We start from the raw sequence: 23,100 nt of genomic DNA, 5'->3' as shown, positions 1-23,100 counted from the left end.
GAACACCACATGAATGCAGTCTCTGATCCCCTGGACATTCAGAAATCTAGCAAGCCCAGCAAATGTTGCCCTGCTCGCCTCAATTCAAATTGATAGAGGTCAATTGTCCTCTCGTTTTCTCAGCAGCATTTTTGACCTTCAGTGTGCAATGGTAAGTTGCAACCTGGAAACGTGGCACAGATCTACCACTGCCATCATGTGGAACAATCCAGAGGCTAAGAAGTTCAGGTGGCTGGAACTACTGCCTCTGCAGGCAGAGAATCCGGACAGAGCTGTTTGACTCTATCCAGACTGAATTCTGCCATGGTGGCCTTAGAAAATGTCAGCTTGAGGGCACGTTGCCCATGGGAGAGTTGGAGGTTCAGCCAGGTGCCTTGAAGATCTCCAGGAATGCTCCCCCACCAGCACCCAAAGTCTTACTGTTTCTCCTCAACTGATTTTATCCTTTGCTGACTTTTAACATTTCTCCTGTCCGTCCCAGCATCACAATTGATACTCACATTATGTACCACAGCAGGAGGCAAGCTTGAACTCAAACCCCTATGAAGAGTTGTTGCTGCAATGCAACAAGCACTCTTCTCACAACAAACCTGCGAACAATTGATAATTCCTCTGCCCAGCACAGCTCCAATGCTTGTCCCTGACCTAGCTTCCTGTGCATGGTTTTCATAGAATGATGATTACAAACATGGAAATCATCTTCACAGGGGAGTCACATGGATTGATCTCAGTTATCCATCACGGATGCACTTCTGTTATATGAAAGCCTGCTGCATTATTCTCCATGTGTGCTGGAAATCCCTAAACATTTTGCAGTTGAGCTTACATAGAGCATAAGTTATGCAATTGAAATTCTGGAGCATTACATTAAATATAAGGTGCCAATTTAATACAAATAGCAAATGATTGTACCTTCTGATCTGTTCACAAAAATTACAACCTATGCTATTTCACCAGTGATTAATCTATTTATAAAAACAGTAAAGAATTTACATCCACTGATTGTTCTTCTTCAGTGCAAATAATTTGCATAGCTTACGCAGTTATTTTTAGCAAGGGGACACCTTATGTACACTGCTTTCAAATATGTTCTTGCTCTGAGATTCCATTAACATTGACTATTTAATTTATTATCACCAAGGTAACATCAGCCTAGGTTACGGAAACAGTGCCTAAGAATGAAAAAGAGGTAGAAGAAGGGAAAAAAAGCAACAGAAAGAAAATGCCCTTCCTTGAAGTCCCATTTCATCCACATTCATGGAGATAATCCTCACATTTAACAGGGATTTTCTCAGAAGTTACATCAGTAACACATGTTGTATGTGACAGGGATTTGTTAAGGCACTCCCTAATGCCATTGTTTATTGAACATTTTGCATAGTGTAAGAAACTGTCATACATGCTGCCAAATCAATAGTACACAGTTCTCTTCACATAAAAATACATGTGTGTAATAACAACCAGCTGGCTAAGGCAATAGTTCATGGCAGTTGGTTTTACATCAGAAGTTGCCCTTGTATAAGTGTTTTGGTTTAATACGATATGCTGCAAAGGATTATTTGCAAAGGTACATAATTATCATGAAGAACTAATTGCATATATAGTAGGCGATGCCCCATTTTAATGGGAAAATAGTGTCAGTGATTATTTAAAATGCTACATAAAAAGTTCAAAAGCACTAAGAACTAAGGAATACATTGCTTCCAGCTATTCACAAGTTATAGAAAATAGCTATATCAGTGCTTCTGTCATTAGCAACACTTTATAAGAATAAAGTTCTCTCAACAATTTCTACCCTATGTGTCCCTTTACTCAGTAAAAAGGCAGAGCCCATATGTACAGATAAAAAGATCTACAGGCTACAAAATGACTACATTTCATCAAAATGAACTTGATAGTAAAACTGCATCTGTGACCGAGGTCAACTCGTGTAATACTGTAACATAAAGGAATTGTCATCATCTGCATAATTTATACAGTAACTTGCTTTATACGAGGATGCATGGTTGATCCAACATTGAACTCTTACAAACGCACAGCGTTTGTGTATCCTGTGTAATCTAATTAGCTTCTGTATTCCTAAGGACAAAACACAGCTCTTTGAAGCAATATTCCTCACTTATTAGCATTGTCCTGCATGTTTGAGGTCCCCACAAATGCATCACTTACAGTTCATTCCACTGATAAAGTGTCTCCATTCAATAGAGGTCCTTACTAGAACAAAGCTTCATCAGTGAAATGAAGAGCTGTGGAATATCCAGATCCGACAGTCCCTGCAACTGGCAAATATATGCTGCTGGTCATCCAACTTGGAATATGTTGGCAGATCCATGGTTATTTATGACTGTGGTTACATTGTAGGACTGGTTAATAATCCAGCATTGCTAATTGATTGAAGAAACAACATCTTTGATTCGCCAAGGTCAACAGTTGATAAGAAGCCCTTAATTGGTGCACGTGTCCAAAGCTTGTTCTTGCATCTTGGAGGATGACTTATTATGACCAGAATGTTTTTTTTTACTCACAAATGTGTAAAAGTTTCACAACATATCAATGTTCACTTTTAGACAACAAATTAACAATTGGAGACTTTTGTGATGGTAACAATCCCATCACAAGCCAATGATGCAGGTATAGACAGAAATCCAGTTTGGCAACAGGCCTAGCATTCATTAATGTTCCACAGCCAGGTAAAGTTCCTGAGTCCCTAGAGTTCCAAAATTGGGTATGGATCTACATAGGTTGGCAAGCAGAAAGAACAAGGGTCATTGTTAGTAATAGCTGCCCAAATGAGAGGGAACATGCGTGTTAGGATGACGGGGTACATTTGGATTGGGGTAAATGCCCGCTGTCGGAGAACTCCAGTATGGCGAGGTTGCTCCAAAGAAGCTGGAGGATGTGACTGGCATAGAGGTGGGGTGAGGAGATACAAAGTTCATCTTCTGCTGATGCGCATGGTAAGAGGGCATGTAGGTAAGATCGGAGGGATACTTATACATAGAGGACTCCGTTGGATGTGGTTGGAGAGCCTGTGCAATGCCGTGAAAGTCAAACTTGTATGCATAGCGTTTGCCATGAACCTTGGTCATGATGTTTTTGTCGTAATAATAGCGCAGAGCTCTGCTCAGCTTGTCGTAGTTCATGTTGGGTTTGCTTTTCCTCTCTCCCCATCGTCGAGCCACTTCATCTGGGTCTGTCATTTTAAACTCACCATTGGTTCCTTCCCAGGTGATGCAACTGGCATTAGAACTGTCAGACAGCAGCTCAAGAAGGAACTGCCAAAGCTGTATTTGCCCACTTCCTGGAAAAAAGCAAACAAAAAAAAAGCATTAATTACATGACTGCAATTATACACAAAAAGCCATTGTCCTACAAACCGATTCTATAATGAATAAATAGTTCTCTAATTCAATAAAGCACAGGGAAATTAAAACTTTCTGACAACTGTTAGTAACAGCACTGCTTAGAGCTGATTTTGAGTTTGCTATTTCTCCACTATGAAAGTCCAAGGAACAATGGGCAGAGAACTGTTTTAATATCTTCTGCTTCCAGCAATCCAATATCCACAATGTTTTGCCACAGCAAAGCTGATTTACTTTACACTGACATCCTGGTTATCAACATTTGTTAAAAATATCGATGGAGCTTTCAATGAATTCTCACATGTTCTGGAAGAATTATGGTGTAACAAAGGGAAAGTGACAAGTTGGATTAAAAGTTGGGCAGGCACGGTAGTGCAGCAGTTAGCATAACGCTATTACAGCGCCAGCGACCCGGGTTCAATTCCGGCTGTTGTCTGTAAGGAGTTTGTACGTTCTCCCCATGTCTGCGTGGGTTTCCTCCGGGTGCTCCGGTTTCCTCCCACATTCCAAAGATGTACAGGTTAGGAAGTTATGGGCATGCTAGGTTGGCACTGGAAGCGTGGCGACACTTGCGGGCTGCCCCCAGAACATTCTACGTAAAAGATGCATTTCACTGTGTGTTTCGATGTACATGTGACTAATAAAGAAATCTTATATCTTATTAAAATATTGGTCAGCAAAAGAAAACAATGTGTAATGGTCAGGATTTCTATGAATGGAGGGCTGTATGCAATCAGGTTCTTGCTTTTTCATAAACACTTAAAAGTAAGGGGTGTGCTGAATAATTTTGTGTACAATACAAAATAGGAAGTGTAGTTGATAAGGCAGGAAGGTTTGGGCTACAAGATGATACCAATAATATAAAAATGGAAAATGCTGGAAATATTCAGCAGGTCAGGCAGCATCTGAGGAGAGAGAAGCAGAGTGAATTTTCAGGTCATCAGAACATACATTGGATTAACCAGGTGAGCACAAATGTAACAAATGCATTTCTGTCCAGAAATACACAAGATATTACATTTGTTGAGGGTGAGGCAAGGAAATATTGAAAAATGGAAGGATATTAAGAAATGTGAAGGGACTGAGGGATCTTGGAGTGTATATGCACAAATCTCTGCAGGACCTGTTGGAACAGTGGAAGAGGTCAGAATGGGAATGGGAATAGAGAATGAATGTGACAGGCAACTGGAAACTCTGGGTCACACTTATAAATTGAATGGAGACGGTCTGCAGTCAGCCACTCTACATTTGGTTTGTAGTTTCCTGTCACTTTAATTCTCCATTACCCTCAACTCTGACCTGCCTTTTTTTTCTGAATTTACACATTTCTAACAAATCCAAATGTTATCCAAGTCTTGTTGCATTAAACATGGGCCGCTACATTTGCTGAGTAGTTGCAAATGGAAATTAACATTGTGCAACCTTGCATGCACATCCCTACTTCTGACTTTACAATGGAAGGAAGGTCATTGATGAAGCTGTTGAAGATGATTGGGGCCAGCACACTGCCCTGAGGAACTGCTGTAGTAATGCTGGGGTGATTGGCTTCCAACAATCATAACCAAAGCTTGAGGAACAGCATCTCATCTTCTGACTGAACACAGGACTTGGCAATTAATTCAACAGTTTCAGATCATTAGCCTTTCCAGCTTATATAAGCACTGACTCCTCCTGGTAAACTAGTGACATTAACTCTGTTTGTCTCTCTCTCCACAGATACTGTCTAATCTGCTGAGTATTTCTGGCATTCTCTGTTTTATTTCAAACTTCCACCATCTGCAGTGTTTTATGTCCCATGGTTCTAGCATTGTTTAATTTCTGTTTCTCCTCCACTCCCGTTCTTCTGTTTGCATCTCTTCCAAACTGATCAGCTGCGATCAACCCTCACTTAGCCGACATCACCAGCACTGGTATCATTCTGTCTCTCTTGATAACCAGCCTATTACAGGAGACACTCCATCTGTTCTCTCACTCCTCCCTCTTACCTGCTATAAAACAGTTTTTTTCCCCCAGTTATGTTCAATAGTCATCAACCTGAAACATTAATTCCATTTCTCCCTCTCCGTATTACTGTCCTAGAGAGTATTCTGGGTTTTAGAACCAGTAGTGATGAAAGAATGGTTACGTATTTCCACGTTAAAAGGGATCTACAGATAATGGTGTTCCCATATTCCTACAGGCCTTGTGTTTCTTGGTAGTACAGCTCAAGGATTTGGCCTTAACTGTGGTATATTTTGTCGAAGGTGCATATTGCAATGACAGTGCGAAATGTATGGAGGGAATGAATATTTAGGATAGATCGGGTGCCAGTCAAGCAGGCTGCTTTATCCATGGTGGCGTTTGAGCTTCGTGAGTGTTTTTGGAGATGCAGTCACCAGGCAAGTGGAGAACATTCCTTTGAACTCATGTCCTGCAGTGTAAATGGTGGGAGGGCTTTGGGGTGAGCCATAGTACCAATGTGGCTGATCCAGTTCAGTTTGTCAATGGTGACCCCTGGGATATTGATGATTTGGGAGTTTCAGCAATGGTAATGCTATTGAATGTCAAAGGTAGTCAGTTACACTCTCTACTTTCTCTGGGAGGAGATAGTACCTCCTGGCACTTCTAGAGAACAGATTTTACTTGCTATTTATCAACCCATGCCTGAACGTTATCCAAGTTTTGTTGCGTTAAACATGGGCCGCTACATTTGCTGAGTAGTTGCAAATGAAAATTAACATTGCACAATCTTGCACGCACATCCCTACTTCTGACTTTACGATGGAAGGAAGGTCATTGATGAAGCTGTTGAAGATGACTGGGGCCGGCACACTGCCCTGAGGAACCACTGAGTGATGCCCTGAGGCTGGCATGATTGGCTTCCAACGATCACAACCATCTTCCTTTGTGCATGATATGATGCCAAACGTTGATATATGCCCATTCACTTTAGTCTTACCAGGGCTGCTTGATGCCACACTTGGTCAAATGCTGCCTTAATACCAATAACAACCAGGCGACATCCATCACTAAGGACCCCCACCATCCAGGCCATGCCCTCTTCTCAATGCTGCCATGAGGCAGGAGGTACAGGAGCCTGAAGACCCACACCTCAAGGTTCAACAACAGCTTCTTCCCCGCTGCCGTCAGGTTCTTGAATCCACCTGAAAAACCCTAATTCTACCTCAGACTATATTTTCCTCAACTTGCACTGATGTTGTTCTGCTTATTTTTGTTTATTCTGTCATGTAAGGTTATGTATAATTTATGTTAATTTAAGTTTATGTTTGTAATGTCCTGTGCTGCTGCTGCAAAAAGCTAATTTATACCCTGGGTATGTATGCCCATGACAATAAACTTGAACTTTTTAACTTCTTATTAACTTCCCTCACTTCTCCTCTGGAATTCAACTCTTTGGTCAATGTTTGGACCAAGCCTGTGATGACGTTTGGAACAGAGTAGCCCTGACAAGACCAAAGCAGGTTAATGATGAGTAAGTGCCATTCAAAGGCACTGTTGATGACAGCTTCCATCACTTTGCTGAGGATCGAGAGGAGACCAACTGGGCGGTAATTAAACAGATTGGACTTGTTGAATGGGATATACTTGATCTATTTTATACATTGTTGGGTTGATACCAGTGTTGTTACTGTACTGAACAGCTCGGCTCGAGGCTCAGCTGGTTCTGGAGCTCAGGCTTCAGTAATGCAGCTGCACTCTGGGCCTACAGCCTCTGCTGTGTCCAGTGCTCTCAGCCATTCCTTGCTATCTCATGAATTGTCTGAAGACTGGCTCTATGATGGTGGGCAACTGAGGGGGAAGCTGAGATGGATCACCCCCCTGACACTCCAGTTTTGTCTTTAAGTCTCACATGCTGATCCCACCATCATTGAGGATGGGGATGTTCTGGGACCGTCCTCCCTCCACACCATTCATAACATGTCCTGGTCAAATCACGTAGACGCCACGGCCAAGAAAGCTCACCAGCGCCTCTACTTGCTCAGGAGGATAAAGAAATTCGGTATGTCCCCTTTGACTCTCACCAACTTTTATCAATGCACTATAGAAAGCATCCTATCTGGATGAATCACGGGTTGATACAGCAACTGCTCTGCCCAGGACTTGCAAGAAACTGCAGAGAGTTGTGAACACAGCCCAGCGCGTCACAGACGCCAGCCTCCCATCCTTGGACTCTGTCTTTACCTCTCGCTGCCTTGGTGAAGCAGCCAGCATTATCAAAGACCCACCCACCCAGCTCATTCTCTCTTCTCTCCTCTCCCATCAGGTACATACCACCAGGCTTAAGGACAGCTTCTGTCCCACTGTGATAAAACTATTGAACGGTTCCCTATATAATGAGATGGACTCTGAGCTCACAATCTACCTGGTGTGACCTTGCACCTTATTGTCTACCTGCACTGCACTTTACTCTGTACTGTTATTGTTTTTACCTGTACTACCTCAATGCACTCTGTACTAACTCAATGTAACTGCACTGTGTAATGAATTAACCTGTACAATCGGTATGCAGACAAGTTTTTCACTGTACCTCGGTACAAGTGACAATAATAAACCAGTACCACTAACAATACCAAAATGCCTCAGACAAAATTATAGTGTGTGTGCTTCAAACATGACATAGCTATTGGATGTTACCAGTGTGTGTGTTTCTGATCTCTGTCTTAACTGGGTTGTAAAATCTTAGTTTCATTAACAGACTGTGCATATCATCAGCAATTTAACAGTAACCTCAACAATTTGGGACATCGAATAGAAAAGGAAACAGACATATCCAAAAACCCTTTCACAGTCTGATAAAAGGAGTATTGTCCTACTGTGATAAATTGCAGCAAAGTTAAATATAAAGTTACACTGTGATTATCTGCACCACACTAAATGTTGTACAAAACTGAGATAACTACTCCACGGAGAATACTTTGCCACGCCAAGATAAACGGAACAGCAAAAAAAGTGGTCACTAAGTGCATGATTGCAATCACAGAGTTATACAACAGGGATACAGGCCCTTCAGCCCAACTAATCCACGCTGACCAAATTGTCGACCTGATCTAGTCCCATTTGCCAGCATTTGGCTCATATCTCTCTAACCTTTCCGATCCACGTACCTGTCTAAATGCCTTTTAAACACAGTAATTGCACCCCTACCCCCAACCCCAACACTTCCTCTGGAAGCTTTTTCCACATACTCATCTACCTCTGTCTGAAAAAGTGGCCCTCTCACATCCCTTTAAAGTTTTCCCCTCTCACCTTAAATCTATGCCCTCTAGTTTTAAGCTCCCTTACCCTGGGAAAAAGATAGTGACCATCCACCTTAACTATGCCCCTTATGATTCTATATCCCTCTATAAGGTCATCCCTCAGCATCCTACACTCCAGGGAGAAATGACCCAGCCTATCCAGTCTCTCTTCATAACTCAAGTCCTCCAGTCTCAGCAACATCCTTGTGTATCTTTTCCGCACGGTTTATAGCTAAATGACATCCTTCCTATCACTAGGCAACCAGAACTTTAAACCTCTCCCTGCTTCAATCCGAGGTTCCCACCTACTTTAAGAAGACCATTATCCCGGTACCTAAGAAAAACAAGGTACCATGCCTTAAATGACTACCACCCAGTGTCTCTGACATCCACCATCATGAAATGCTTTGAGAAGCTGGTCATGGCACGCACTAATTCCAGCCTCCCAGAAAACCTGGACCACTGCAATTTTCCTACTGTCGAAACGGATGGTGGACGCTTTCTCCCTGGCCCTACACTCATCTCTGAAGCATCTGGACAGTAAAGACACCTACATTTGCCTATTGGTTATTGACTACAGCTCTGCCTTCAATGCTAAAATTCCAAGCAAACACATCACTAAACTCCAAGACCTGGGACTCAACACCTCCCTTTGCAAATGGATCCTTGACTTTCTGACCAACAGACAGCAATCAGTGAGGATAGGCAGAAATACCTCCGGCACGATTATTCTCAACACTGGTGCCCCACAAGGCTGTGTCCTCAGCCCACTACTCTACTCCCTATACACTCATGAGTGCGTGGCCAGATTCTGCTCTAACTCCACCTACAAGTTTGCAGATGATACCACCGTAGTGGGCCATATCTCAAATAACCGTGAGTCAGAGTAAAGGAAGGAGATAGAGAGCTCAGTGACATTGTGTCATGACAACAACCTTTCCCTCAATGTCGGCAAAGCAAAAGAGCTGGTCATTGACTTCAGGAAAGTGGGCAGTGCACACGCTCCTGTCTATATCAATGGTGCTGAGGTCGAGAGGGATGAGAGCTTCAAGTTCCCAGGAGTGAACATCACCAATAGCCTGTCCTGGACCAACCATGCAGATGCCACGGCCAAGAAAGCTCACCAGTGCCTCTCCTTCCTCAAAAGGTTCAAGAAATTCGGTATGTCCCCTTAGACACTCACGAACATTTAAAGATGCACCATAGAAAGCATCCTGTCTGGATGCATCATGGCTTGGTACGGCAACTGCTCTGCCCAGGACTGCAAGAAACTGCAGAGAGTTGTGGACACAGCCCAGAACATCACGGACATTCTCTCCTCTCCCCTCTCCCATTGAGCAGAAGATACAAAAGCCTGAAAGGACATACCACTAGGCTCAAGGACAGCTTCTATCCCTCTGTTATAAGACTACTGAACGGTTCCCTAGTAAGATAAGATGGACTCTTGACCTCACAATCTACCTCATTATGACCTTGCACCTTATTGACTATCTGCACTGCCCTTTCTCTGTAGCTGTGACACTTCACTCTGCATTCTGTATTGTTTTACCTTGTACTATCTCAGTGCATTGTATAATGAATTGATCTGTTTGAATGATATGCAAGACAAGTTTTTCCAACAAGTGACAATAATAAATCAATTCCAATTTCAATTCCAACTGCACACAATACTCCAACTGTGGTCTCATGAACATCTTGTACAACTGTAACGTGCTGTCCCAACTTTTGTACTCAGTGCCCTGAGCGCTGAATGGAGGTATGCCAACAGCCTTCTTCACCATCATGTCTACCTGTGCCACCACTTTCAGGGCACGGTAGTGTAGCGGTTAGCGTAACACTATCACAGCGCCAGCGACCCAGGTTCAATTCCCACCGCTGTCCGTAAGGAGTTTGCACGTTCTCCCCGTGTCTGCGTGGGTTTCCTCTGGGTGCTCTGGTTTCCTCCCACATTCCAAAGACGTACGGGTTAGGAAGTTGTGGGCACGCTATGTTGGCGCCGGAAGCGTGGCGACACTTGCGGGCTGCCCCCAGAACACTCTATGCAAAAGATGCCTTTCACTGTGTGTTTCGATGTACGTGTGACCCATGAAGGTATCTTACTGCAGCCCATATGTTAAATGAACTCAACAAGATACAATGCTGCACTGTAATAATCTGCACCTTTCTGAAATACTGCACCACCTTATGATAGACTGAGGACTAAAATGTTGTACCACCCAGTGATAATGTTGTGTGCTGTGTTGTACCACACTGCCATGCTATTTTGCCATGCTTTGAATTGTGCCATGATAAAGTATCGTATTGAAGTTTTCCACACCAAAATATAGAAGCACATTTTGTGAACTGCGACACAGGAAAATACTGAATTAAAAATATAAAATGCTGGAAATATTCCGGAAAGCCAGGTGCACTTGTTTCAGACTGCAGATCAATAACATCCTGTGAGGATCTCTCGAGGCCCACCTGCTGGAAAGCGTTAACCAATATTCTGCTGCAGTGTAGCCTTCCTCTTGTAAATGCATCTCATGAACGGGAATAGAAGAAGCTGCATCCACAGAAGTGCTGCTGAAAAGCTTTGACAATTGGCTAAGCCAGGACTCCCTGGCTTAGCTTTCTGTCAAAGCTTTCAAAACACAATGACTGTTTCTAATGTCAGAAACATTCAAATCATTTCCAAACCTTTTAACAATTAATTGAATTTTAAAAAAAGCAATTCCTTAAAACCTTCAAAATCAAAGCACAAACTAAGAAAAGGATTTGAAAACAATTTAAAATATCTGAAATAATTAAAAATATGTAGGAGTACAAATACTTACCTTAATCCCTCATGGATATTGTCTTCCACTGAAATTTAGGAGGAGAATTCCATTTGCCAGGTTTAACAGAATAGATTCTTCAAGCAACTTACCTGGCATATATGTCGGGAAAATGCTACATTTGAGAGCACTGAATTTCAAGAATAATAATGAAATCACCAACGAACAGCTAACAGCAAGTTCAGGGCTTTCACATCCATGCAGAGATGCACAACATCCCTGAATGAGTTGGCAGCTACACAGGGAAATGCTTGCAGTTTCATCCAGGCATCTTTTTTGAAGTGACGTTCTAACCATCACAGGACAGGTTATTGAACTGAAATATTTACTTTTCTCTTTGCAGATGCTGCCTGACCGACTATTTCCAGCATTTTTTGTTTTATTTCAGATTTCCAGAATCTGCAGTAACATTCTATGTGCCTTGTGATAAATTATGTACAAATATACTGTAGCACAGAAAATAAATACTATACCCCACTGTTATAAATTGCACCTTTTGATAAATTAACAGAAAATACCGTAACAGATTATTGAAATGAGCTACAACAAACTACCAAATCTACCAAATGCACTCCCTCTGATAAAGTAAATTACATCAAAAGGCTCTAAATAGTGGGTCGAAAGGTATTTACCTCTTCCCAGTGATTCTATAGAGCACTGCCAGGGACATCATGTTGATCAGATCATCTCTGACTTCAACGTTTTAGTATTACAGTGTGGAAGTCAGAACAGAGCTGGAGGTCCGAAGCTGGCTCCTGGGTTCTACACCAGTCGGGGCCAGCAGCTGAAGCACAACCCCATTCATTTCAATGGGGTCATTGAGCTTGATTGAAAAAGTAAGTTCAGCTAAGTGCTTTATCTATTTTTTCTTCGTTTTAATTAATTTCTCAAGGTATTTATAAATATTTTACCCCTTATTTTCTGAATTTCTAAAATTGTTTAAATCTATTTAAACTGTTTTCAAATCCCTCTGATTATCAAAATCATAAAATTATGAAAGGCATTGAGGAATAGTTCCAGACTTTGACAGTAACAAGCATTTAGTTGTGAGTAAGTGCAGAGACAGGCTAGTATAATTTATCACACAGTTAAACTGCAGAATATTTAAATACTATGCTGTTGCTAAAGCGAGCTACTGCACCGAATGAAACTGAACTACATGGTGAAATCAGAAACACCTAACCTACAATACAAGGTGGTAAAATGTGGTGAATTCAGTACGTAATGCTTGACAATCAACTGTACCACATCAAAAATACTGAGCCACATTATGATGAAATAGACCACAATATAATATTGTACACACATATCTACTGTATCAGATTGTAAAAACTGAACATTAAAATAGTTTGGGGGCAGCCAAATTTGAGAATCAGTACTACCTGTCTCAAAGGTTTTTCTAAGGTCAAAGAAAGCAAAGGAGGCCATACAGAGAGCAGACGCTGCCCCCTACATTTCCCTTGGAGTTGACATATGATGAAGATCATGTCCACTGTGCTTCCAGAAAACCACCTTATGATTTTAAGAGCAATTCTTTGGCAACTGCAAGGAGGCTGTTAAGGGGGAGCCTAATTATGACTTTCCCAATGGCATACAGAAGGAAGACCCTCTGCTTCCACAATCTGATTTGCCCCATTTTTTTGTTCATGATCATGATGTCCCTGAGGTTCCAAGACAAGGGAGAACAATATTGTCTGTTTGTGTTTGAAGTTCCTCTCTGCCGACTTTTAGAATTTCAGCATGGATATCACCCCCCCCTTCAAGGGCTCCTTCTTCAGTTTACAGACTGCATTTTCAACTCCTTGTCAGGCTGGGTGATGACCAGGCTGAACAACTGTGCTGTGGAATGCTGTCAATGGCATTCACGACAAGGATAGAGTCTTGGTTGAAGTACTCCTACTACAAGGCACTGACTACCTCTCTGTCCTTGATGTGCAGCACAGTGATGCAGCAAGTGCCCTGGAGCACCAGCGACTGGGTTCAATACTCAACTCCAGCAATGTCTACATGGAGTTTGCACATTCTCCCTGTGACCGCATGGGTTTCCCCAAGGTGCTCAAGTTTCATTTATCATCCCAAAGATGCACTGTTGGCTACTGTAAATTGTAGAGCAACAGTTCCAGCATCCGCTGTCTCTTGTGTCTCTACTGTAAATTGTCCCTAGTCTAGGCGGATGGAAGGAGAAATAAGAAAGAGCTAATTGGAATGTGAGAGAGAAGTGAAAGGAAAATAAGTGGGGGAATGGGATTGATAGGATTGTTCTGAAAGCTCGCATGGCTTGATGGGCAAAATCGCCTTTTTATGTCATGAGTAATATGAAAAATAAGCTCTCCTCTGTTCCTGGTCCTCATTGGGGTAGACCCTTGAATATGAGCCCTAAGGGTCATAGATAGTCTTGAGGGAATAGGGAAAGCAACACAGTCCTCCTCCTGACAAGATGCTTGGGACATGGTTTTGTCATCTGTGTTATCAGACAGATAAACTCAAAACTTCATGGCAACACCCCATGTCCAAACACTGGTACCTGTTAGATTATCTCACTGTTCAGTAAGGAGACCCCAAGGATATTCACATTACCTATACCATGATAGAACCAATGACGGTTGAATAGACCACTGCCTAATCTTCTCTGATACCTTCACCTGCCTGGCCTCAACAGAAATGCTGCCACAGAAAAATCAGTGTGGATGGTCTCAAGGATTTTGCAAAAGTGGATCTTCTCAGCACGACACAAACAACCTGATGGCTCTCACCCAACAAGAGCCAGTGTGTTCACAGTGCCTGTTCTTCCAATAATTAGCATCTCAAAATGGACACCTGGCTTCTCTATCAGGAGACACCAGGGTTGGTTTGATGAGACTAACGAGGAGATCCAGGAGCTAATTAACCTCCAACACCAGGCATTTTTGGATTGCAAAATCTACCATGCCTCAAGAGAAAAGAAACAGCACCTGAGGCCAAGGTCCACAGAAGACCTAAAGAACAAGTGATTGGGGGGTGAGAAAATACCTGAGGAGGTCCAACAACTTGCTGCTAATCATGGCACACACAGATTCTTCAACATTGTAATAACCAGCTAATAGTACACACTACTCATTATAAACTGTACATTAAAATATTGTATGGCATTATGATACACTTCATACCAGCATATGATACCATACAGTGACAGCATGCTATAGTGTAATGGTTTGTACCACATTGCAATTCTAATGCAGGTCTCCACCCAGAATGTCAACAATTCCTTCCCTCCCCTCCCCCCTGCCCACAGATGCTGGTTGATCCACTGAGTTCTTCCAGCAGATCGTTTTGCTCCAGATTCCAGCATCTGCAGTACTTTCTGTACCATTTTAAACTGAATCAGATAAAAAAATAATGTGATAAGCTGCACCGCATTAAAATACTATGTCCAAACTGTGATCAACAAAAAGTACCGAAAATTTATACCACACTCTAAAACTTGCACCACAAAATACTCAATCACAAAATAGTGTCATAAAATTGAACTACAATAAACTTCTATGTCATACAGTCATCAAGAGGATTGCAATAAAATAGTCTACCACATGGGTGATAAATGACACCGTTCTAACACACTGTAGCACACAGAAATAAATTACACCAAAGAGTCATAGAAAATCTATGACACGGAAGGAGGGCATTTGGCCAATTCTGTCTCTCCTGATTGAGAAGGAACTCCCCACCTTCCAGCACTGGGTCCAGAACCCTGCAGGTCATGGCTCTTCGAGTGCGCAAACATATAAAGTACTGTAACTGCAGCAGTACATCATTCAACAATATTGCAGCAAATTAATAAACCACACTACACTGTAATAAAGTATCTGCTGGAAAACATTCAAGTACCACACTGACATCCCGCATTTCACTAAAATATTGTAGTAGTCTGAGTTTAATTATATGCTAAAATACTGCACCAAACAGTGATAATCTACAAACCAAAATATTGCATTACCATGAGATAAAAAAACACCACACTAGTATCAGCCCCACATAGTGATACCAATTACTCACTAAAATATTAAATCATACTGTGCAGCATTAAAATTCTGTGATAGTGATCAACGTCAGCAAAATTAGGGACTGCATCATATTCTCATACAGTCCTATTCAACACTGAACGATTAAACTACACTATAAAGCTGTGCCACAATGTGATAAACTGAAACTTAACAAAACACCACATCAGAGAGTAACAAACGGCCCTATACTACATCGTTATGCTTCACTACATGACACTAAACTGAATCATACCAAAATACAGCAAGACTTGTGGGAAACGACACAATGAATATCTGACTACACGGTGATGAACTGTACTGCACTGTGATGTTATGCTACACTGTAATAAAGTGTGTGGAGACAGCATTAGATTTGCTGTTGGACATTTTTTTTATCTGCTATTAGAATTCCAGAAATCCAAAATACTTTCTGCAGTGTCAGAACCTTGTTGATGAGGACATGCTCGTCATCTGGTTCACACTAAGATATTGTCCAACACTGGAAAAGCTGAACAAAACAAATATTTACCAAACTGAAAACACAGTAAAACGTTGTGCCACGTATGATCAATGGAACCGCAATAACACACTGCACCACCCTGGAATGAACTGAACATTAAAATACCACTTCATCCTGTGAAATAAAACTCTGTACTGCTCAGTAATAAACTTGACCACAGTAAATCACTGCCAACACTGTAATGAAATGCACAGTAAAATAATGTACCACTCAGTGAAATAAAATTCTGTGCCACCCAATAACAAACTAGACCCCAACAAAATAATGTCCAACACTTTGTTAAACTGCCACACATTAAAATGCCGAAGCATACCGATAACTGCACCACTAGAAATATGTACCACCCTGTGATTAATTGCATACTAAAAAGAACCATTGTGCAATAAACTGACCAGGACTGCAATGTTCCTCCACACTGTTATAAACATTATAGTAAAATTATTTTCCATAACATAATAAACTTTAACAATCTAAAATACTCTAAACCACTATAATCACAAAAACACAAAAATGCTCTACCATGCTGTGATAAGCTAAACCACACCAAAATGTAGCACCACACTGTAATAAACTTCTCTGGGCTAAAATACAGTACTATGCTGCATAAAACACACAGTACCAAAGTACTGTGCTATACTGTATTACACTGACCCACAGTAAAATACTGTACCACACTGTAGTAAAATTAGGAACCTTAATATAGATAGGGCAGCCGGTCCGGATGATATCCACCTGAGGGTCCTCATGGAGATGAGACAGGTGCTGTGCGAGCCCTTTGCCCGTATCTTTAATAGCTCACTGGAGTCTAGGACGGTTCTCTTAGACAGGAAGGTGGCTAATGTCGTCACAATCTTTAAAAAAGGAGATAAGATGGATCCGGGTAACTATTGGCCCATTAGTTTAATGTCAGTAATAGGGAAGGTGCTTATGGGAATCATTTGGGATGCAAGATATCACCAATAAGGCTGATAAGGACATATATGGACACCCAATATGACTTCAAAAAAGGAGGTCCTGCCTTAAATATTTGACGATGGTTTTTAAACAAGTCACCAAGAGACTGGATGAGGGAATATATCACCTCCATGGACTTTCAAAATTCTTTTGCCATGGTATTGCCAAAGAGAAAAAACTAAGGTTGAAGACTGAGATTTTTGAGAATCTGCTATCCAGAACAAAACACTGTCTGAAACCTTATTGGTAGAAAATATATAATAAAACTGCAATTATTTGGAGGTCAGTGGTTTCCTGCATTATTGGACCCATAGTTTATTAATACTTTCAATAGTTAGCTGAATATATGTGCAGGCAGCATGATCTACAATTTTGCACTGGTAATAATCGTGAATATTAAGATTGTGAGCAATGCTTGACTGCTTTCATCAGATCTTTATACTTTGGGACTGAGACTGGCAAAAATGTTTAACTTTAACAAGGGTAACATCATGGACATGAACAGGTTCAGTGCTTAACATGCCCTTCAATGAAAAGTACCAAAGCAGATGGAGAAAGAAAGAGGTCGATCTGTTTTGCTGTGCTGATTCCTTGGGATGCACAAGCAATACTGTGAAGCAATAGCCAGAGTAAACAGAATAATGGTCTCCATCTATATGACAATCCGATATCAGACTAAGCAAAACATTTTGTCCATGATAAACACCTTGGTTCTGCCATACTTTGAAAATTCCCTTCAGTTTTGATCACTTTACATTGAGGTTTTGGAAAGGGTGCTGAGGAGGGCTTACAAGTTTCAACCATCTTAAATCACAGACTCAAAGAGTTGGGATTCAACTCTTCAGATCAGCAGAGAGTTAGGGACATTATGACAGAGATCAATGAAATGCTTGTTTGAATGGGCGGTAATTATGTTGAGAATGTTTTACAATCCAGTGGGTAAGTGTGCAGCATGGGTCACTGTCTAAGTTTCTACATAGCCCAGAGTGAGATTAGGTTATGAATAAGCTATCATGCAAAAAATGAACCTGTTTCTGAGTGGGAAGTAGACTATCTTATTCTAAGCGGAAGAACTGTATGACTTCAGAGGGTCAGAGTGGAATTTTCCACATTTTAATCCTTCAATTGACATGTTGCTTTTCAGGTTTTATGCTTCTCCCAGAAGATCTCGTGCATCCATTTCAATGAGGGAGTGCACGTATTGTGATTCTCAATGCATTCCAACTGCATGGACAGGTTAGATGGAGTAGAATCTTTACCTGTCCAAAACCATCTCAATGTTTTTACATATGCAACTGCAAAGCATTAAAATGCTGCATCACACTGCAACAAAGTGAACACTAAAATACTGCACTACTGTGATAAACTGCAAAAAACTACTGCATTAATAGTGATTAACTATATCACCCTAAGTATTAGGCAAAAAAAAATGCAACACACTGTCCTAAAGTGGACCCACTAACATACTAACACACAATTAAATACTGTACACATTTTAATAAATTAATCCACAATAAAAATAGTAAACTAAACTGCACAGTAATGATGAATAGCTATATGCTAAAATACCCTATCACATTGTTACTAGCTGTAGCATGCCAAAATATGCACCACACCATGTTATACCACACACTGATAAGTTGTACCACTCTACAATACTGTACCATAATGCAATAAATTGCAGCACTGTTAGTGATAATATGACATTGCAATAAACCTCATTATATTTTGATATGATACAAGACTATACTAAACTGCACCCATATTAAAGCATGGTTTCACACAACGTTAATCTGAACTTTTTCAAACTAAATGTTTCATACTGCATCAAGCTACATCACACTAAAGCATGGTATTACTCTAATATACAGCAAAAAAATACTGTTAAGAATACAGCTAAGCCACAGTGTGATTACATTTAATTAAAATATTGCACGGCACTACAAAACTGTGGGATTCTAAAATACTGCACCACACTTACCAATCTGTACCATATGTAAACAACCACACATCTTGATATACTGCCTTTAATATCAAAAAAAATGTCCTGAGATTCTGCACCGGAATAATTAACAAACAAAATCTGACACCAGAGGTTTGGTCACAGGAGTGGTTTTCAGGACCTTTTACAAAAGGGAATAGAACTGAGATGCAGAGAATTTTGGATTAGGTCCTCCAAGCCGCAGCTGGAGTAGAGAACATCAGGGACACACTGGAAACTAGAAGTTAAGGAGTGCAGAGATTTTGAAGGCCTTTGGAGCTGGTTGGGGCATGAAGGGATTTGAAGATGAGTATGAGAATTTTAAAACCAATGGTGTTGCTGCAGTGAGGACCAGAGCTGATCAGCATGCTAAAGGTTGACAAAGATTGACATTCAGTGCTGAGATTCGGGCAGCAGAGTATTGCTTGAGATCAAAATTACAGAACATGCAAGGTAAGGCACAGGCTACAGAGCACTGGGAGAGTTTGCTTGGAAATTAGGTCAGTCAGTGCCCTTTGTTACATACAAATCACACACAAAATGGTTTTTTTAACCATAATAAATCAGGCTGGCTACTATTCTGGGGAAACTGGCTTGGGCATTTCCTGCATGCAACTCACTTTGGCACGTCTGACACTTTTCTGATACCAGTCACATATCTAATGATCCGACAAGTGCCTGAAAGAATAATGGAAGGAGATTTAAAAAGAAATCGCGTATTTATTTGAAAAGAAAACATTTCAGGTTCAAGGGAAAGAGCATGATTCCTCCCTCACCAACATAAATGGGAGCTCTTGGCTACAAAACTTTGTCAATGAGATAGAATTGGGAAGTCAGTTAAAGGATCTCCACTCTGACACTGATGGCGTATACGCAACATTGGCTAGACTCAGATTTCATTGCTCAGGAGATTTGAAACCCTGTTGGGGTTGTTCCATCACTGAAACCATGGTGTGAATTCCTGCAGTGCCTGACTGTCCAGTAATCAGCAAGGCAAAGGTCTGATCGGCGGGGTTCTGTTCACGCAGATCCTATTGGGAAGGGCACTGATCCTTTTTGGCACAAAATGCTAAAGTGTTTCTAAAGTCCCTTTTGATGATTTCACAATTTTTTGTTGGGATCCAGTTGGTGTTAGCACAATGCACAGTGTTTAGTGCACAGAAATATAGTTGAAGCCAATTTCAAGGCAGTTGAGTCTAAATGTAACAAACAACATTTGAACAAAGGCAATAGTATGGAAGGGTACTGTTACTGCTGTGGAAATGGGCAATAAATTGTACTGTGATAAACCACACCATTTCATATACTTCAGCAGATGGGTTAGGCTTCACAATTTAGGGAGATGTTTTGGATAGTCTTCAGTTAAGGTTTATTGGAAGTCTATCAAAAGAGAGTCTTTAGGTTTATGGAAAAATCAGAAAAGTTGGATTGTTTGCATTTGAACAGTGAGGTTCAGGACAGATTTAATAAAGGAGTTTAAAATTACAAAGGTTTTTGATGAAGTTGTTAGGAACAAAAAACTGTCTCCATTGAGAGCAGTGTTAGTAATCAGAGGACACAGTTTAGATAACCAGCAAAAGAACCAGGGTGGAGATGAAGAAATTCAGCTTTTAATGCAGTGATTTGCTTTAATCTGGACTGCAGAGTCTGAAGGCATGAAGGATTTAGATGCAGTTGTAACTTTCAAAAGGAAATTGTTTATATATTCAAAAAGGAAAAATTTTGCAGAGCTGAAGGAAGGAGCACAGTAATGGAACAGATTGGGTACACCTTTCGAAGATCCAGCACAGACACCATGAGCCATAATGCCTCTCCTGTGCTACAGCATTCTTCTTAATATATTACACAGTATCACACTGTAATGTATTGCACTGAGGCAAACTCCAATATTCTACTCTGTGCCACATTACAAAGCTGCAAGAACTGGGCAGATTCTGACACAATCATTGGAGCACATGCGTTTTCAGTTTTCAAAACAGTTTTCAATCTACTGTTATTAAACATCCACAAAATATTTCATAAATATTTCTGATGTCACCCTACAAAGAACTGGGAATCATTTTTCCTTTGTCTCTTTCCTGTGTGATGGAATTTTCTGCTGATTATTTTGACATAAATAGCAAATAGTCAACCTGTGCCTTTTAAGACAAGGAACATTCATCTAGTATTGAAATTACAAACATGATTTTTTTACGCATGCATTAATAACTTCAGTGCATGTAGTGAACATAGCTTAGATTCATGCAGCATTCTATACATTTTTGGCAGAGTATCGATTCACCATCTTACCTGGATTGGCTAACCGGCTGCTGGTGGGTCCTAGAATTTGATAAGGATCTGAAATACAGAAGCACTCTCCTCAGTATTCACCAGAATGGAAAACTAAATAAAAATGGATTTAAATTAAAAGAAAGTTCACTTCAAATGCTGGAATTCTATAATAAGCAATCATCTAAATAGAAAGATGTAACAACTATGTTAAAATTGCCTACTTCAGACCTGCCTGTCACTCATTCTTGCTCTTTCCCTTCCAAGCATTGGCTCAGAAGGTACACTGACATTTGTTCCTTACACTGGAGAAACACTGACCCTACCCAGGGTATTTACTCATCCAGTTTGAGACATCCAGTCTGTTTTTAAAAGTGGTTGTTGGGCAATTATGAGAAAGGAACACCGGACAATCAAGCATTGGTTTTTCCATTAACATCTACGTGCCTGGGTGAACTGTGCCTGATTGCTTGCACACAGAACGGCCTTTCGCTGGAGAAAGATTGCACTTCATTCTGGCTGGTGCACTGAGTACGGGGAGGACAGAACTGACTGGAACACTGACAGATCCTGTCGCATCATTATGTCAGGTAACTTGCGACCAGTCAAATGGTGTTAAAATCTTTTGGATTGATAAAAGCACAGCAATCCATCAATAAAATCAAAAAAATAACTTTCATTATATGTTTTGATTGAGGTCATTGATCATACGAATTTAAAAATAAGTAAAAACGTGAAATATGACCATTTGAAAGAGGAGTTATAAATAACTAAGTTCACCATTTAAATGTGGTACTGTGCAACTGGTTTCACAGCTACATCAACTCTGCCGCAGTCTCATGTCTAGCTAGGGCTTCTAATGATCTCTAAGGTTTCAGTGCCACAGCAGTAGAAGGTCCAAGGAGAGGATTGCCATAAATGATCAGGAAGATCTGAGATCATTTACTAATCTTTCCACAGTCAGCTGATGGTAGCTGTGGCACCATAAGGAAGACTATCATTGATTTCATTAGAGAGGTTCAATCAGCTGGAGTTCCTGGATTGACTGCTACCCAGTGGCTGTTCTTTGAAAAATCACTAGTCAGTCTCTGGATTAGCTACTGCATCTGTCTTTCATCACCCATTAGTTCAACCACTTGGGCAGGACACCAGAAAACTGTGAGCCTTTCAAACTGCACTGACGGTGAGCTGTTAAGACAATAACGATAATGGAAAATATGGAAGGAATAACCTTTACTCTCCTGTATTGTATTTGCATATCTTCCATTGCTACATCAACATAACTATCTATAAATCCATTGCATTCTCTCCTTTGCTCCTCACTATTACCTGGTTGGGGGCGTGGCTGTTCTGTACTTTTATTCACATTCTGCGTTGCTCCAGGGGAAGCTGAAAAAATAGATTCATAAACTTTACATCACTGTAAAGACAGGATTGGGATAACATCCGTGTGCTAACTGGATCACTGATGGCTCTGCACATGTTCGGAGACACAGAACCAACCCGCAGAAGTATTTATTTGCACAGAGACTGGTCAAAAATTGCAATAGATTACCAATTAGTTGGAGACAGGATTCATTCAGGAAACAGCTTGGTGCTATAATAGGAAAGTGAGTGGTTTGACTTTCTGTAAGTAACTCTGTCATCCAACCACCATCTAAATAAAGACAGAAAATGGTGGAAGTACTCAGCAGGATAGTGTATCTGTGGAGACAGAAATGGTTTAGGCCAATGATCCTTTATTAGAATCTTCTGATGTAACTTGAAATATTGACTCTGTGTCTCATTCCACATATGCTGCCTGATCTGCTGTGCTTCTACCATTTTCTGTTTTTTATTTCAGATTTCCAACATCTGCAGCTTTTTGCCTTTTAGCCCCTGACTGTATTTCCTGTGCGCAGATCACTTTTATTTCATTTTGTATCCAAGTGCTTGAACCACTA

General features: G+C 40.8%; 1 protein-coding gene across 6 annotated transcripts in view; it reads right to left on the bottom strand.

The window, feature by feature from the left end:
- Nucleotides 1-1,339: 1,339 nt before the first annotated feature.
- fli1 (Fli-1 proto-oncogene, ETS transcription factor) overlaps nucleotides 1,340-23,100 on the bottom strand; it is a 73,933-nt gene continuing 52,172 nt past the window's right edge. For all 6 annotated transcript variants that reach the window (XM_052039796.1, XM_052039795.1, XM_052039800.1 and 3 more), the window contains 3 exons: nucleotides 22,487-22,546; nucleotides 21,179-21,226; nucleotides 1,340-3,301 (listed from right to left, as the gene is read on the bottom strand). In XM_052039796.1, the coding sequence (XP_051895756.1) occupies nucleotides 2,772-3,301; nucleotides 21,179-21,226; nucleotides 22,487-22,546 (638 nt within the window). In that variant the 3' untranslated portion in view covers nucleotides 1,340-2,771. The remainder of the gene's footprint in view (nucleotides 3,302-21,178; nucleotides 21,227-22,486; nucleotides 22,547-23,100) is intronic.

The sequence above is a fragment of the Pristis pectinata genome, chromosome 27 (assembly GCF_009764475.1).
Source record: "Pristis pectinata isolate sPriPec2 chromosome 27, sPriPec2.1.pri, whole genome shotgun sequence".
In the NCBI taxonomy this organism is placed as follows: Eukaryota; Metazoa; Chordata; class Chondrichthyes; order Rhinopristiformes; family Pristidae; genus Pristis; species Pristis pectinata.
This window is presented reverse-complemented; position numbering and strand designations above follow the sequence as displayed.